Genomic DNA, 18,718 nt, shown 5'->3' with positions numbered 1-18,718 from the left:
ATCCATTATGATAGGAAGTGCTGATCTTGGAGTATCTTATTTTTATGTTTCCTCTAGATCTCGTTCCAAGGGATCAACCATCTCAGCGAGAAGTCTGGAGATAGGGTTTTCTTTCTCCAAAAACTGGAATGCTTGATTCTCTAACTTTTTGCTTATCTTTCTTTTGAGTAGTGGAGGCTACTGTTGATTCAACCCTCTAGGTTTGATTGGCCTTTGAGTGCGCTGCCTTTTTTTGAGATGTAAAATGGAGTCACTACCTTTGAAGGATGCCTGCATCAATTTAGGTTGGTATGTTGATTGAGGAGAGCTGAAAGCCGAAGTGGATGGCAGAAATAGAGGATTTATTCTATCCTGTCTATGTTGCTATTGCTGGCTTTGCTTGAGAGAATTCAATTGAGCCTTAAGGTGTTGCATTTCTACTTCTTTCTTTTTGAAAGCAAGAGAGAAAGCTGACATGTGCTCGATCATTTGCATAATTCCCTCATGCAACCTTTGTATCTGATTTTGACATTTATCGATTAGGATGAATGTGATGTTGAACTTGTTCTCAATTTTATTGACTAACTCCCTCTGGTTATCAACAATTTGTTGTAGCATTCTATTCTGGGTAAAGGCATTCTCTGACTTCCAGTTGAGAGCTGCTTCCGTTGGAGACACCTGCTTAGTAGATTCGTTTGGGTTTATGAAAATTGGATCTCTAATCTTCCAGAAGTGTTTTGTTCGAGTCCTAACTTCTTCACACTCTATTGGTGGAAAGTCACCATCATAGCTTGAAGGTCATAGCATGTTAACTTGGGGAAAATCATTACCATTTTGTGCCTTCTTTCCTCCATATTTGACATAGTAGTCAAATTTTCCCAATGGCTCTCCTAACAAGCCGATTGTTGGATCTCCATCTTTGTATTTGTTCTTGAGTTTCTGTTGGATCTCCTAAATGCAGATGAAGATCTAGGAGAAGAGTTGAAGGATGGAGACAAAGTGATCATGGCTCTAAAAGTTAGAGGAAGACGGAAAAAGAAGAACAACTCCTAGAAGAAACTCAACAAGAAATACGAAGACAGAGATCCAATAGTTGGCTTGTTAGGAGAGCCATCGGGGAAATTTGACTACTATGTGAAATATGGAGGAAAGAAGGCACAAAATGATAATGATCTTCCCCAGGTTAACATGCTAAGACCTTCAAGCTTTGATGGTGACTTTCCACCATTGGAGTACGAAGATGTGAGGGCTTGAACAAAACACTCTTGGAAGATCAGAGATACAATTGTCTTAAACCCAGACGGACCTACTAAGCAGGTGTCCCTAGCCAAAGCAGCTCCCAACTGGCAATCGAAGAATGCCTTTGTCTAGAATAGAATGTTACAACAAATTGTTGATAGCTAGAGGGAGTTAGCCAACAAAGTTGAAAACAAGTTCGAAATCACATCCATCCTAATTGATAAATGTCAAAATCAGATCCAAAGGTTGCATGAGGAACTTACGCAAATGATCAAGCGCATGTCAGCCTTGGAAGAAATTAAGGCCCAATTAATGTAGGCAAACTGTGTAGACAGCCATGGTGAATTTTTAAAGAAATGGTCAAAGCCATTGGGGAAGAATCCTGAGTTCTTTGTCAGTCTTCCTTTCAAAAAGAATAAAGATATCAACCCTACGGAGGCAAGCCATAAAGGAATGAATCCAAAGCACTATTCATTGGCTTAGAATGAGCTGACCCAACTGCAAGAAGGACTTATTGAGCCTACATAGTCGCAATGGGCTTGCGAAGCTTTCTATGTCAATAAGAGGGCTAAACAAACTCAAGGAAAACTCAGGTTTGTCATCAATTATCAACCCCTCAAACCATTTTCTTACTGATGACAAATTTCCATTTCCAAATCGGGCTAGCTTATTTTCACAACTATCGAAGGCCCAAATCTTCTCAAAGTTTGACTTGAAAGCGGGACATTTGGCAATTGGGCATCCATTTGGATGATAGGCCCAAGACAGCTTTCTGCATTCTCAATTTCCACTGCCAATGGATGGTCATACCATTTGGGCTTAAGGTGGCCCCATCTATTTTCCAAAAGGCGATGATAAAGATTTTCCAACCTATTCTCCATCATGCCTTGATCTACATGAATGATGTTCTCTTGTTCTCAAAGGACATGGCATCCCATGCTAAACTCCAAAATCAGTTTAAGGTGATTGTTATGCACCATGGAATCATGCTGTCAGAAAAGAAGATAATAATTGGGGTTGAAGCAATTGATTTTCTTTGGGATGAAGATAAGTCAAGGGAAGTATGAATTGCAGCCACACATTGTAACATAACTCAACACTTTCCCAGACACTCAGATGACAACAAAGCAACTGCAACAATTTCTTGATATTGTCAATTGCATAGCAGACTTTGTCCCAAAGGTTACAGTTTATACAACACCACTGCATCAACTATTGAAAAAGAAAGATGTATCGCCGTGGGAATCCAGACACACTGAAGCAATAAGGTCGCTTAGAGAAATGGCTATGCAATTGCCACCTCTCCAGATTCCTGACAAGGGGAAAATAATCATGCAAACTGATGCAAGTTACAATTGCTGGGGTGCAACTTTAATTGAAAAAAAAAAAATGAGACTAGATACGTCTGTGGATACAAGAGTGGAGCATTCAAAGAATTTGAATTGCATATCACTCTGTGTTCAAGGAGATCTTGGCAGTAGAAAGCGAAATTGAGAAATTTGAGTTCTATCTAATCAGACGTACCTTCACAGTAGAGATGGACATATCATCTTTTCCAAAGATGATACAATTCAAGCAAAAGATCCTCCCGCAAGGACAACTTCTTAGATGGGCTAATTGGTTCTCACAATATAAATTTGAGGTGAAGCACATCAAAGGAAAGCATAACATCCTTAGTGACTTCCTTTCAAGGCCAACCAATCTTCAAGTTCTGTTCATCATGGCATCCTCATCTTCTTCAAGCCCATCCAATTTCACAAAAGAATCCAAAGTTTCCCTAATGAAATCCAAGAAAATATTCTTTGCCATACCATTGATAAGGGAAACACTAAAATGATACAAGGGCTCCAGTTTATTCTTCTTTCCAACTATGGTCTGGTTGACGCCCCACTAAAGTATCTTGACTGGCACCCACTTTGACCCTACCTCAATGGCCTTTGGGTCCCCACTCTGTCCTACATTAATTTCCCTAAGGAAGCCTTCCTTCTCCTTTGGTATTTAGCCATATCATATCGTATTGGTATGATCCTGCACAAGCCATGGACATATGCTTTCATCACAACTAGAAGGCAAATACCCCAACACTATAGTTACCTAAAAGACTGGTTCCTATTTTTCATAATTGAAGAACAATGGGCTAATTGGCTCAATTTCATGACAGGTTTTCCATATCTTCTGGTCACCTTTCATCTCAGGGGTGATGTGCAAACTCAAGGAAGGGAGAGATATGTTAATATCTTCCCCATATGTGAAAGGATAAGAAGTTTCAAAGAAAATCCTTTTGTAGATCCTCACTTATCAGCATCCCATTGGGTGGAGACAAGGAAAAGCATGTGCTACTTGAACAATGTTGACCTAGGAAAACTACCAGAGGACTTGTTCAACCTAGTGCTTTACCAAGATGATGGAAGAGCCAAGACTACCCATCACTCAGTCCTCTTCCCTCACTTCAATAAAACTTGCATAACAAACATGCCGATACTGTATTATGTGGACCAAACAAGTAATAATGGAAATATTGACGATTTGGAAGTCATGACCCTTTGCCTAGTAGAGGAATACAAAGCAAGATATGATCTATAAGGATGCCACGACAGCACCATATCAGCTCTTTAGCCTTTTTATGTCTATATTGACAGCTTTAGCTTTATGTCATGTCTTGTATTGTTAACTTCAGCGTTATGTCACGTATCTTGTATGCTTGTGTTGTCAAATTTGGCTTTAAAATAGTAGCTTTAATATATGTCACGTCTTATAAGGAGAATAGAAGATGCTACAGCATATTCCCTTTCTCCACTCTATATAAGGAGTCCTATAGCCTAAAGAGCAGCAGAGCAAGTGAGAACACAGCTCTTGTAATAGTTCTCTTGCCTTCCCCTCTAGTCTTGTATTCAGTATGTTTGTTTAATGAAATATCTCTCAGTGTATTTCTTGCTCTATTTTTCCTCCTCCTAATATTTCTTAACAATCCTACACTGAGTGCCCAATTTTATTCAGTATGTTTGTTTAATGAAATATCACTCAATGTGTTTCTTGCCTTATTCTTCGTCGTTCTACTCTTTCTTAACGATCCTACACTAAGTGCCCAATTGTTCAATGAGATTGAGGGTATTAGCATTTAGGCAACTTTGGTGTTGATTTGCTAAAAAGAAAATTGAGGAAATGGTAAAAATAGTGGTTCTACTTTGGTGTTGATCAAGGATTTATATAGGCTCATTACGTGCGTTATGAAAATATATGACCCGCAAGGTCAAAATAAGATGCTGACATTGGGGAAAAACCTGAAAAAAAAAAGAAAGTAATGTTTTGTGAACTGTAGCTTCATAGACTTAAGTACATATGATTTGTGCAGTTGCTTGGCCAATATAAGAAAGAGAAGGAAAAAAAGAGAGAAAATAGGCTTGGTGCGGTTTAGATTTCTTTTAGGCTTGAATCTTATGTTTTCTGAACATAAATAAAGAGTTAAAGACCGAATTAAGAATATTAAAATGTCTATTATCGAGTTATATATTTGGCTTTTTTTATCTAATATTATTTAATTATTATTTTAAATATAAAACTTTGATTCAGTAGGAAAAGTATAGATAGAGTACACTGTAAAGTTAAAGTTCACAACAATTATCCACATTTGCCTAAATTTTTTTCTTTTCCATGCAGAACTTTACAAAATGGTTTGCGAGCCTGATGAAACTGATCTAGATATAAAGATACCTGCTGTTATGCTCCCACGAGATGCTGGTTTAAGCTTGGAGAAAATGTTAATGAATAGCTCATCGGGTAATGTTTTGCAAATTTTGCATGACTTTTAAGTAAATTATAAAAATAATTGGTTCAATTTGTTGTTCTCTTCTGCAAAAAAACATTACTACATTTAGTTTTGCTACAGAGTGATAAAAAGCTCTAGCATTCCATCTGGCATAATTCTTTTCCCAAGTTTACTTTTACTGGACATTTTTTAAAATTTGTCGACTTTCTACAGTTTCTGTGCAGCTATACTCTCCACAACGACCTCTAGTTGATATAGCCGAAGTATTTTTATGGCTGATGGCAGTATGTACCATCTTGTGTGCATCTTACTGGTCCGCTTGGAGTGCCCGGGAAGCAGCTATTGAACAGGACAAGCTATTAAAGGTTGTCTTTTCCCATCTTAGCTAAATTAATTTTTCCCAGAGCGTTTCTTCCCTTAATTGGATCCTTTCTTTTGCAACTGATTAATGGTTGCTGACACCAAACTTACCTTTTTTCTTATAGGATGCTTCAGATGAATTTCCACATGCCAACAGTGTCGGTGATAGTGGAGTGGTGGACATCAACACAATATCAGCAGTCTTGTTTGTGCTTATTGCCTCATGCTTCTTGGTTATACTCTACAAACTTATGTCACTCTGGTTCGTTGAGCTTTTGGTTGTTCTTTTCTGCGTAGGCGGTGTAGAGGTGTGAGTTTTTCCTTTCCACATCCTATTTCTCACAATATGTACTTGACTTTTGTCTTTGTACTAGCATAAAATGTCTATTTAAATTTATCCTTGTGCTACCCGTCATGCAAAGCGAGCAGTGGCTATTGGAATTCAAAATATTGGAAATTAGCCAGTTTAACTTTGCCTTTTGCCTGTTCTTCTTAACTTAATCCTGATTTTTCAGTTTAATGTTCTTGCAGGGATTGCAAACTTGCTTGGTTGCTTTATTATCCAGGTACAATTGTACTTGTCCTTGATATACCTTTTTAAATAGATCAGCAAACACAAACAAAACAAAGTACACTACAATAGATATAATGGGGAAACACAAATTGACTTGAATTGAGGACCTCCTAGAACCTGATACCATGTTCTGTTAGCATTTTACCTAAGAGCTTAAGGTTTTAGACGAGGTGCTGACTTAGCATACCTCTTTTTACGTGCTAATGCTATGACTATGAAAATTCTGCATTTGATGCAACCAGATAGAATCTACCTAGTGCCAAAGGATCATTTACACTTGGCTTGAATGTTTTTAACTAGTTATATGGCTTCTCAGTCTCTGCTCATTTTTTTTTTTTTTTGATAGAAAAAGAAGCTTTATTGAGAAAAGAAACAAGAGACAAATACAGAAAAGGAGAACAAGAAATCTCACTAAAAAAACTAAGAAAAAAAAATCATAAATTTAATGAAGCCATCCCGTTTTGGTTGACACCCAGAAAAAAGCATCCCTTAAAATAGCCTGCACTATAAGTCCAAAGAGAAGCCAAATACCTCACCCTAAACTCTACCATCAAAACTACTGGAGATATTGCAACTTTCCAATACAAAGATCAGATAAGACAGCTCCTCCACCTCTCTATTCTTTAATCCCTTCTAAAGTGAAACTCCTAAGAAAGGGGATCCCTACTAAGAATAAGAGAAGGAGAAATCACATCATTGTGGTGAGAAGAAAGATGAACCCAATCCATTGACCCATTCACAGGCGTATATATGATAGAAAACAGTATGGTTTTGTGGAGCTTTCTGTCCATCTTACTGATGTTTCATGCTTTATATTTGAGTCTCTGAACAGTTTCCTTATATTAACAGCTTGCAATATGACAAAGTTTTGTTCGTAGTTATAATTTATAAATTATGTAAAACAGTTGGGCTGTTTTCCATTGTGTCAATGGTGGGCTTTGCTTTATTTGTGGGTTTTTTTCCCTTTGCTTTGTTCCTTTGCTTTTTTGAGGAGTATGTTTTGTCCACCACTCTTTCACTTCATACTATTATTCTTCTTTCTTGGAAGAATTCTTTGCTTATAAAATATGTGTTTTTTTTCCCTGAGATCTAAATTAAATGATTTTCTGTTCACTGCTTTCCATCTAGTTATGAGACTGTAATTCTTGTTTTTGAAGGTCTGAAATTAATGACATATGTAATTTCAGGTGGTTTAAGCGTGCTGGAGAATCATTCATAAAAGTACCTATCTTTGGAGCTGTGTCGTACCTTACTCTGGCAGTTTCTCCATTCTGCATTGCATTTGCTGTTGTTTGGGCAGTTAATCGAACTGTCAACTTTGCCTGGATAGGTCAGGATATACTTGTAAGTATAAATGCCCTTATTACATTTCCTGAGACTTCTTGTTTTTTGCCATAATTATCTAATTTTCCGATTATCCATAAAACCCACCCAGACTTCCGATTTGTCTGGAGCTTTGTGCTCTGTGCTCCTCTTTTAACAAAATCATTAAATGCATTCTCCTAGGAACTCTCTCTTTTTCCTTTTAATAGTGAAAGACACTTTTGCAAAAGAAAAAGGATATTCACTTTACACATGGTGGCTTTTCATAGTGTCAGACAGTCACATGGTGAATTTCTTAGCATAAAAAACATCATTTTCCCCCTAAAACATCTTTGGAGACGAATCTTTTTTCCTTATCTTATTTATACAAGATACACAGTGAATCGGTGATTGAGATCCTTATTATGCTCCTCAATTATTATACGCTTGAATATCCTTACTTCCTTCAGAGTGTTCCAGTGTTCTGGACACCAAAATTTATGCCCATTGAACAGACTAATTTTTTTTTAAAGCTATACGGTTTTTCCATTTTAATGGAATATGGATTAAATGAGTCCCATATCTTTTTCTTGCTCTGTGTGCATGTGGATGTAGTACATGTTGGCCAACATTTATGGTTTTTTGTTATGCCCAAGAAAGCTGTCCTTTGAATATCTCTGTTTTTGTTAGTGGTTGATTTAGAATTATGTGAGAATAGGTCTATGAGATCCAATTATTTTTAATGTCTCGCGATTTTTTTTTTTTAATTTTTATTTTTAAGTACTACTAGTTGTAATCTATGAGAGCTTTTTAGGGTAATCTGCCTAATCTTTTGCCTGATGTGGAGAAAACTCTCTGAACATAAGTGAATGATTATTGCGTGGGTTAAACACTTTGGGGATGTTGTAGATACTTAGGAACAAGTATATTGTGTTGCTGATAATTTTTCTTGACACAGGCTTTGTTGTTTAATTAAGTTAATTAATTCCTTTCTTTTTCTCAATGTAAAAAACAAATTGTATAGCTAAATCTCAGAAAGCAAAATTTACCTTTCTTAATGATACACACATTTTGTTTGTTATTTTTTTTCCCCCTGTTGAATGGTAAGGGGATTCAAGCGAATCAAAGATTGGGCATTTCTTGTCAAAATGTTTTCTGAATCCTCTTTCTGCATTCTGTCGTAAGACTCGTGATCATCTCATATACCACCCTACTGCTCCTAATTTAGGTTGATGTTAAATTCGATGCATATTCTTTTTCTTACTGTTTTTCAGATGAAGAAAATGAAAATGATTATATGGATAATGATCTTTCTCTTTTATTTCATATTCAATCAGGGAATTGCGCTGATCATTACTGTTCTTCAAATTGTGCGCATACCTAATCTCAAGGTAATAATTTGGACTCACTGAGATTAACTAGTTGAATATGGCTGCAGCTTTTGTGGGCATATATATAAGATTCTTCGAATTTTCATATCATTGCTGAAATGTAATCTTGAAGAATTTGTTTGATAGTCCAAACATAAATCATTTCTGTTACAGAGAAAAATTCATGTAGTTATCCTAAGCAAATATGTTTAGTGTATTTTGAACATGATGCGCACATTTAAACTTCATTTGTTCGTTTGATAAACAATAGATATACCATTTATTGCAAAAGTTGGCTGGACTCTCACATGCTGACTTGTTTGGAGTGCAGTATTACTTTATTTATGATGTTTGTAAGAGTGAGAAACTTTTGCCTTGAGGGTTGAGGCTCGATATGTGTGCATGATGTCAATGTTGTGGTTGTAGTAGCTTTGCCAATATAACACTTTCAGTTGATAGCTGCATGCACCTTTACATAATGCACTCCTAAAAATGACTATGTTGATGATAGTGATAACTGCTGAATGAATGCCCTTGTTAATTTGCAAGCTTGTTCATCATATAGCTTATACAGAAAGCATTATGATTGTGAGCATGGAAAGCCTTGAAAATTGTTGGTTTTATAAGATAACAAATAACATGCAATTTGATTCTTGAATTCCTTCATTCTCTCTGTTAATCGTCCCACACGGGACTATAAAGTCCTAGAAGGGGGGGGGGGGGGTGTGAATGGACTCTTTTTGTATATTTGGGCTTTCTCTACAAAACAAAACTCTTGGCAAGATTTCAAGTAATTATATCACGATATACACAAAATAAATCATGCACAAGATAAAATAAAGAGTGAAGGGAGAGAAAGCTTAACACCGGAGATTTAACGTGGTTTGGCACCAAGCCTACGTCCACACCTTAGCACCAAGCCAAGGATTCCACAATCCACTATGAATACTCCTTCATCGGCGGAGCAAGCCTTACAACTCGGGTACCAAACCCTACACTCGGGAACAAATCCCTACTGCGCTCACCAAAAGAGCCTTTGGTTCACCAAGAACCTTCACCAAGCAGTTCACAAAGAACCTTTAAAACCAAGAAGATGATTTACAAAGAGATACTCCTTTAATTTGAGCTGATAACAAATACAAACCAAACCTCACACAACTCTCTCAAGGATTAAATCAAACAACATAAATGAGCAAGAGAGAACTTGAGCACTCGTGAATGAATGAACAAAGATGCAAAGTGCCTAGGTTGTGTGTTCAAGTATATTTTCACTATAAGCTTGTAATAATAATTAAAACCATACTAAACAAGTCTATGGACTTGTATTTATAGCCAAAAACCCTTGCTAGCCGTTATTGGACCGTTGGGAGCAATTTCCAAAAGAAACTAGCCGTTTTCTAGTCGCTATTGTGCTGAGCTTGAGGCCACTGGTCGACTAGTCCCACTCACTAGTCTACCAGTCCCACCCACTAGTCTACTAGTGCCCTGCACTAGTCAACTAGTGCCTGGGCTGCGAGATAGGATCTAGCTACTAGTTTTTCTAGTCGGCTAGTGTTATGCATTAGTCGACGAGTGCTCTGTTTTTCCTTGTAAAAAAAACCTTTTAATGACTTAAAACATCCTTGGACAAAAGTATATGAAATATATCAAGTCTAATAAAGTTTAATACTTGTCCAAATGAGTTTTCCCTTGAATATAAGATATCTTGATTATGAAAATACATTTGAAAGTTTATTTTGATAACTTATATGTCAATATGTCCTTAAATGAAAATATGCTTGACTTCTTGAAGCTTTTGGACATAAGACTCGTTTTGATAAAATCGGGACAAAGTATGAAGATGTCTAAAGTACTAGGATGTTTGAAAACTTGTCCCTTTAGAAAACATATTTGAGTTTAGGATTCTTTTGACAAACTCTTTGTTTTATATTTGAAAACTATGAATGTTGAGTTTGTGACTTTTAGTGCAGTCCTATAAACTCATGTGTCCTAGTATGCATGTGCAATTGTTCAACTCTTGCTCAGAAATCATGCAGAAACAAAATTGCAAGAGTTACAGACTAAATTACCTCGAACACACCCCATTACAAATAAACAATTCTACATTAAGCTTCCTTGGATGCTTGAGTCATTTCAAGTGAGTGTTCATCTGATCTTTCCTCCTTGACGTCTACTCGGTCCGATCTTTGCCTTTGATCCAGTATTTGTCACTTGAACCTATACTAAACATGATCTGCAAAGATAGGAAACACTAGGAACCACAAATAGGTTAGTATCATCAAAACACATTAAACATGATCATGTAGCCCCCAAGGCTAACGCTGTCCTCTCTCTCTACACACACACACACACACACAAACTATAGCATCATGAGCAACCATGTTTCATAGTATCACTGCCTGTGGGATATATTTCTAGTTATTTCACATTTTAATATTTTAGAAATGCCTTAACTCCTACTTTTTAATTTTTGCAAATCTTGACATCAAAATTTTTAAAATATATGACAAATCAATATTTCCATCGCCACAATACTGACAGCAGTGTGTCAAAGTCGAGCATTATCTGCTGTGTAGTGATTCTCCAGGCATTTTGATATTTTTCTCAAGTTCTGTTACACATCACTGACTAGCATTGTTGCATGGTTGAACATCCTCCAGTGACATACATTTATATGTGTTCATATTACTCAATTCTTCCTTTAGGTCATCAAGCCATTCAGCGCAGCTGCATAACTTATCACCTGAAATGATTTTTTTAAAAGAAACATTGCAGGCTAGGGACAATATTTATAAAGCCAATAAAGAATGAGTGAGAGCCAAGTAAATTTTTTGGTCATGTTGGAGCTGCTTGCTATGAGGTCCCTCCTCCTCTTCCCCACTTTTCTTGATTCTTATTTAGGATGGACGTGGGTTTCTTATCAAAGTTTGGAAATTTGATTTTTTTTTTCTTTGTTTGTTTTTGGGCCCAAAAGCAATAGCCTCTCTTATACCCATAAATCCTCCTCCCACAAACAAACTCCAACGAAAGCAGGATTTGAGTCATTTCATTCACAGATATCTCGTTTGGTCTATTTTCTCATTCTCATGTTCATTCCTTGTCATAATTTCCTAGCCCATGTGCATTGTCATTCGTACTCAATTTGCATAAATTTCAAGCTGGATTACCCTTGGATCCATTTTGTTAAATGAAAAAAAACCCTTTTGAAATTTATTTAATCTCTTGAAGATAATTTTTGGGACTAAAATATGACCAAAATTGGAAGGATTTGGGGGAAATTACACCTGCAAAGTTGAAAACTATGAATAATTGATAAAATAGGCAAATATGCATTTTGACTGTCGTGTAGCCATTGCATGGTTACCTTTTCTTTGCAATGGATTTTTTGGGGGGAGGGGGGGGGGGGGGGGGTTGTTTTCACATTTGTTTCAGCACCTCATGTAATAATTTTGTTATTTTGAGCATTATTTTTTTCCTCCATCTGGGACAATTGGATGCTCTCCTTGGGTGCCAAGGCAATCCCCTAAGCCTAGAGCACCTGTTTATCGATAAATAGAGACCCAGGCTGCCTCCTAAGATTCCATTTAGAAATATAAGGGCTTAGAGTGTTAATGATGAGTAGGAAGACTAAAGGGGCAAAGCCCGACTAGAATTTTGTTGCCAGGAAGGTCTTATTATTTAAAGTTCCTAAATTTTAAAGCTTCGTTCTTTTTCTAGTAAAGAGGTTTGTAACTTGGTGCTTGTTATGGTTCATTCAGAAACTTGAGCGGTTAGGGTGTTTGATAGGGGTGAGTGGGGAGGCTAAAGAGGCGAAGCACTGAATTTTGTTGCAGGGTAGAAGGTCTTACACTTTTCGAGGTTTCTAAACTTTAAAGCTTGATTCTTTATCTACTAAAAGTATGTAACTTGGTCTTGTTTTTGATTCTTGTAGAGCATAATGAGTAAAAACATGTTTAGTAGTTTATTTAGATGTTTTTAACAATGATCCAAATATGGATTGCAAGATGAGGTGTATGCTTAGATTTTGTTTCAATGTTCTTCATAATGAACCATGCATGAATCTCATCTTTTAGCTTACATGAATATTAGATGAATATGATTGATTGCATGTCTTGAAGGAGTTATAAATGTTCTGTTGAATGTTGGATCGGCAACCCCTTTGGGTAAGAACTACTTTGGGTTTGATCTCCCATCCAACACAGATAATTAGCTAACTAGGGTTTTGTATGTAATGCGAACCGAACCGCTCCCTGATCCAGTATTGTGCTTTGGTGATATTTTTAGTTTTTTAAATGAATAGCGAGAAAAAATGATTCAGTTTAATTCTGTGTGTTTAGCAGGATAAGAATTCTGAGCATGTGATAAATATTTTGTAATTTTGATGTGTTTGATGGATTGCTCCCTCTTCTGAAGGTCATTAGAAATACTTTGGGATTCCCTAACAACTTGAGGTTTTATCCAAAGTGCAAACCAATGTCCAACACATTCAAATTTTTTTTTTTTTAACTATTTTGTTTATTTAGCATGAGTTTTGGACAAGCTTGATAATTAAGCATTTGGCAAGGGTATCTACCGTCTTTTGCTTTATAATTTGATTTTGCCAGCATGATTTGACTGCTTGGGTGAATTGATACTTTATCTTGGTTCAATAAATTGCTTAGCTTGATTGACTGTTTTAGTGTATTTTCTTTAAAATTAACAATATTATATTGCCAGAAAGACGACCCAAGGGCAAATTGAGGCACTAAATATATTCTTTTTTTTTTAGATTCATCTACCTTTGCAATATATAAATTAATTCTTGAATCCTAGACTTCCAGATAAGATGTCTTACCAAGTATTAGAGTCAAAAATGGTTTTTTCCCTGTAAAAATAATTAGATGGCAACCCCATTATGAAGGATAGTCGTGTGACCTCCGGTCACTGGTTCGAGGCGTGGAACCAACCTTTTGCAAAAATGCAAGGTAAAGCTGTGTACCATAGACCCATTGCAGTCCACCCTTCCCCAGACCTGACATATGACGGGAGCTTTGTGCATGAGGCTGCTCATCGAAAATTCAACTCTATTATTAGGATTTCTATCACTTTGGTGTGTAAATTAGATGTTGTGGCTCATGACTAGAATATCTATAACTTGATTTTCATTAAGTAGAGGTGATGATCTGTCTGTTGAGTTATTGAATTAATGTTTCGTCTGTTAGGAGTTGATGAAGTTTCTACCATTTAATTAAATAGGTTGGACATGATAACTGTTACAGGATCTTATCCCCTTCCCCTATTTAATCTAGAGGTGGCTGTTATCATTAACTCTAATGTACTTGGAAGGAATCCTAATTTTTTCTAATCCCAATTTTCCAAAATTGATTTTCAACAAAAGAAAGCCTCAAATAAAATATTCCCTAAAATACATACTTTTCTTCTTTGAGGTACTATCCAAAACAAATTCGTGGCCTCTGAGGTAGGAGCACACTTCACACCCCTAATGACTTTACTATCATGCTAGCTGGCACCATCTAATATTCTTAGGTTGTTTAAAATTTGGAATGGGAATGAGTGGGATTATTAGGAATCCTGTTTAGGAATTTTCCCATTCATAAGGAATCTGAATGGTTCACTCTCATTCATGCAATTTGATGGTGCGCGTCTAGTCCCACATCGCCTTTGTGGGCAGTCCTAAGCGAGTATAAGATCCTCTTAGCTTTCTCTCCTTGATACCTAGGTTTTGAGGATGAGCTCTCTAACTTGGTATCAGAGTTGGGCCTTGGGCTGCTTAACTCCTCTGTGGGTAGACTCCTCCTCGCCTCATTTCCACCCATGGGCTCGAGGGGGAGTGTTGGTGTGCGTCCAGTCCCACATCGCCTCTGTGGGCAGTCCTAAGTTAGTATAAGATCCTCTTAACTCTCTCTCCTTGATACCTAGGTTTTGAGGATGAGCTATCTAACTCAATTGGATCATTTAAGCAGGATTCAGAATCATTAGGTGGGCATAAGAAGGTCTATATTGTTTTAACGCACAAAAACCCATTCCATTTCTTCCACCTCCCCTGAAGGGTATCCCAATTTTGATTTCCTAGATTGGGATCTCTGCCATTTCTATTGACATTGTTCCAGATATTTAGTTTCATTTCCATTACTCCACTATTCCCACTCCTAGGGATTCTTTTTGAATTCCAAACGTGGTCTTAAATTTTGGCCACGTCAAAGAAAAAGTTGCAGTGTTTATGAAGTCTAGAAAGTAGTTCAATGAAGAGCTGGGATAACCTAGTTCTTAGCTTATTCACACACTTAATGTTCATTTGGCACTGCTGGCAAGTTTCAAAGGCCCCAGCTTATTTATATGCTGCATTGAAAATGTAAAATTTTGGTTGTCTCTTGTTTTTTTCCTCGTAATACTGTGCAAAGATGCCAAGAAAACTAGTGACCGTTGTTACCTGTGTTGTTGCCCACCCCCTGGAACCGTGATCGCATGTACCAATTCATGGGTCAGTAGCATCCAGGATCCATGTGGGTTGGGACCCAATTACCCAAAAATGGCGGCCCAAATTTGTTAACCATTTTCAAATAAAAAATCATATGAAAATATTCAAAAATTTCAAAAATCATGCAAAAATATTTACTACTGCTGCGAAGCCTTTTAGGGAGAGAGAAGAAAGCTTTCTGTGGTTGCGAAGCCTGCCTGTGATGAGAGATAGAAAGGGGCTTCCTGCTGCTGCAAAGCCTGCGACAGAGAGAAAAGAGGGTTTTTTGCTGATGGAGATGTTTGAATGACTGAGAATTTTATTTGGGCACAGCCGATAATTATTCCATCCTGAGTAAATAATTCAAAACACACTGCGACCCAACATAGCATATTGACAAATTGACCCAAATAAGTGGTTCATGCATACCTAGCACCCTCTGTTCCCATACCTGTACCACGACCCAAAAAACACTGCGCTTTAGGTAACGATGCTAGTGACCTCTTTTGTTATCCAGGTAGAGGTTGTTGTGGTGACACAGTTTTAGCTATTTTAAATTTTACACAACCAAAGTTTTGTGATTTTCTTAGCAATTTCTTATATGAACGATTTTCTGATATCTGTTATGACAGAATTAGAGTCATCTGTATATTTCTATTCTGGATGAAATGACATTTGAAACCAATATTTCTGGATATTAATGAGAAACTCTTCTTACATTAATTCAATCAGGTGGGTACAGTTCTTCTAAGTTGTGCTTTCATGTACGACATCTTTTGGGTGTTCGTTTCTAAGAAGTTGTTCCACGAAAGTGTAATGATTGTGGTATGCAATTCTCCCTTTCACTTCTATGCTAGTTTTGTAACTTAAATTAGGTTCAGAAGGTTCTATCTTTTCGAGACTAAAGTATATATCGAATCACTTCTCTTTTCTGTAGGTGGCTCGTGGAGATAAAAGTGGAGAAGATGGTATTCCAATGCTACTGAAGATCCCCCGCATGTTTGATCCTTGGGGTGGCTACAGCATTATCGGATTTGGTGACATCCTCTTACCTGGACTGGTAGTAGCATTTTCACTCAGGTGGAAGCTCTACAGCCTTTCTTGCAGCTGTTTTGTCCTGGTTTAGAATTGCAAAACCCAAACTTTCACTAGTGCCTTTTTGGTGTTTACTGAAACATCTTCTTTTGCAGATGTTTTAATATTTTTGAATTTTTTCATCCAGGAATGACATCTACTCATATAATAATTCACTTGAACAGTTGAAAACTTCGGTAACAAAGTTGTCCATAAAATACCAGAATATCTGGAAAATACTGACAAACTTAAATTCTTGTACAAAGAAAGCCCATTGCACTCTTGCCTTGGTGATTAGGCTGTGCGCTGCCTTGCCCACGAAGTGCAGACAAAGCCACATGGAACAGGCTTCAATTTTCCTCATGTTTATAACAACTGGACTAATAATTAGTACACTGTTCCAGCCCGATCATGAGTGTTCTTATTTTAATTAAATATCTTGTGTCGCCCATCTTTGCAGGTATGATTGGCTGGCAAAGAAGAATCTCCGAGCTGGATACTTCTTATGGGCAATGTTTGCTTATGGATTAGGTAAGATTGCAGGCTACTAACATCGGTATCAAAATGATTGTGGAGAATAACATGCATATAAACTTTTCCAACTTAAAAGAGATTTTTTAACATTCATAATTTATTGACTAATAAAAAAAAAATTAAAGTTGAAAAAGTGCATGAAAATTTTCCTTCTTTTGTTCCCTCCAATACGACTCTAAAGATTTTGGATCCAAAATTTCTTTTGATACTTGGCAGGGCTTCTCGTTACGTACGTGGCGTTAAACTTGATGGATGGGCATGGGCAACCAGCACTGCTGTACATAGTCCCATTCACACTAGGTAATCATCATATTTTCACAATGAGCAAAAAAAAGCATCCCATGTTGAGAATTTGCAAAACACTAAAAAGTGTTGACACTGAGCTGAGTTCTTCACGCACTGATGATGCAGGGACTTTTATAACACTGGGGAGGAAGAGAGGTGATCTGAAGATTCTGTGGACGAGAGGAGAACCAGAAAGGGTCTGTCCACACATTCACCTCCACCAATCTTCTGAGGAATTGAACCAGGAAAAATAAGACTTGCCACTTTCCTCTTTTTTTTTTTTTTTTTTTTTTTTCTTTTTAAATTTTGTGTGTGCATGTTTGTGTAATTATATTATAGTTTATTGTTGTATGCTAGCTAGGGTCACCAAGGTTATGGGGAAAGAATCTCCCTCCATGTCAAAAGGCCTCGTTACAATATCAAAGTGTTGTAGGAGCTTTGTGCACTTTAAATTGAAACTCACTCTCTGTTTATGATTAGTTGAGAAAAATGTGCATTTAGGAGTTGTGTTTCAAAATTTGCTCCCCATGTTGAGGAATGCCCCTCCATTCTTTTATCCATGCAAAAGAAGTTCAATATTTTTTAGGGTAAAAGACATTAATCTCTCGAGATTTGTAAAAAAGAAAAATACTTCCCCTTGGGGTGAAAAAATATTAAGGGTTCGCTACTGAGATTTTAAAATGCTCACAAATTTCTCCTGAAATTTGTTAAAAATAGTGCTCTCCCTATATTTGATAAAAAGATAAATCTTTTAGTATTCTAAAAATTAAATATCGAGGGAGTTATATGAGATTTTTGAAATCTTAAGAAAAGTATATCAAATTTTTGAAATTTTTAGGGAGATTTTTATTGTTTTACCAAATGTTATAGAAGATTAATATCTTTTATCCTATATTTTAAAAAATATCAATGATGTTTTGCAGCCAATGTTGAGAGTTTAATGTTAAAAAATATAAAGGCGACTACCTAAAAATCTAAGAGCATTATTTTTCTTTATCTTTTTTTTTCTCCTTTATTTTACACGTAATCAACGATAGATGTGTAATGACAATCCACATATAAATAATCAAATATCAACTACTTCCCAAAGTTTCAAAATATATATGCTACCAAAGAAATTGAGCATCTCCAAAAGGAAAATGAGGAAATGAACACGTGGGTCCCATTCTCATATTTTCTTTTAAAAGTCACATCTCTCTCTCTCTCCCTATGTATGTTGCTGGGTTCCCATCAAATGATTTCTAACCCATAATGGACCAGTTCATAATATTCCCAATGATGATACTCCTTACACCCTTAATATATATATATATATATATATATATATATATATATATGTGATTTCCCAAACCACCCAAAAGAGATTAAAGAGAAAACAAAGAACAAGAGAAGCAAAGTTATTTGAACATATCCCTTCCAAATGTAATGTGCCTAAAAAATTGGGATCACCAAGTGACCAATTCCAACCAGTGAAAGCCATGTGGGGCCATCTAAAAATCATTTTTAGGGCCACTTGGCACACTCTTAATGGGCCGGTGGGTAAGTGGGTAACAGTGACATGGCAATGGTGGAAAAACTGAAAGAGATGACCTCAGATGGGCTCCACTCCACGTGGACTTGGGGTTAGGTGTGGTGGGCAGTTGGTGTGAGGTGTGATGTGACCATAAAGCTCTCTAAATGTTTGGGATTTATTTTATTTTATTTATTTCTGGTGGGATGGGCCTGAGGCTGGAAGTGGGCCTGGGTGGGCCAATGGCCTGCATGTGACTTGAGACTCC

At 36.8% G+C, this 18,718-nt stretch overlaps 1 protein-coding gene across 1 annotated transcript in view; it reads left to right on the top strand.

Annotated features, from left to right (window-relative positions):
* LOC131164813 (signal peptide peptidase-like 2) overlaps nt 1-17,457 on the top strand; it is a 28,133-nt gene extending 10,676 nt beyond the window's left edge. Inside the window, exons 4-14 of the mRNA XM_058122297.1 lie at nt 4,876-4,995; nt 5,198-5,349; nt 5,470-5,652; nt 5,876-5,910; nt 7,106-7,262; nt 8,558-8,611; nt 15,780-15,872; nt 15,985-16,127; nt 16,582-16,652; nt 16,872-16,955; nt 17,067-17,457. Coding sequence (XP_057978280.1) covers nt 4,876-4,995; nt 5,198-5,349; nt 5,470-5,652; nt 5,876-5,910; nt 7,106-7,262; nt 8,558-8,611; nt 15,780-15,872; nt 15,985-16,127; nt 16,582-16,652; nt 16,872-16,955; nt 17,067-17,194 — 1,220 coding nt within the window. The 3' untranslated portion in view covers nt 17,195-17,457. The remainder of the gene's footprint in view (nt 1-4,875; nt 4,996-5,197; nt 5,350-5,469; nt 5,653-5,875; nt 5,911-7,105; nt 7,263-8,557; nt 8,612-15,779; nt 15,873-15,984; nt 16,128-16,581; nt 16,653-16,871; nt 16,956-17,066) is intronic.
* Nucleotides 17,458-18,718: the final 1,261 nt, after the last annotated feature.

This window comes from Malania oleifera, chromosome 9 (assembly GCF_029873635.1).
Source record: "Malania oleifera isolate guangnan ecotype guangnan chromosome 9, ASM2987363v1, whole genome shotgun sequence".
Classification (NCBI taxonomy): Eukaryota; Viridiplantae; Streptophyta; class Magnoliopsida; order Santalales; family Ximeniaceae; genus Malania; species Malania oleifera.
This window is presented reverse-complemented; position numbering and strand designations above follow the sequence as displayed.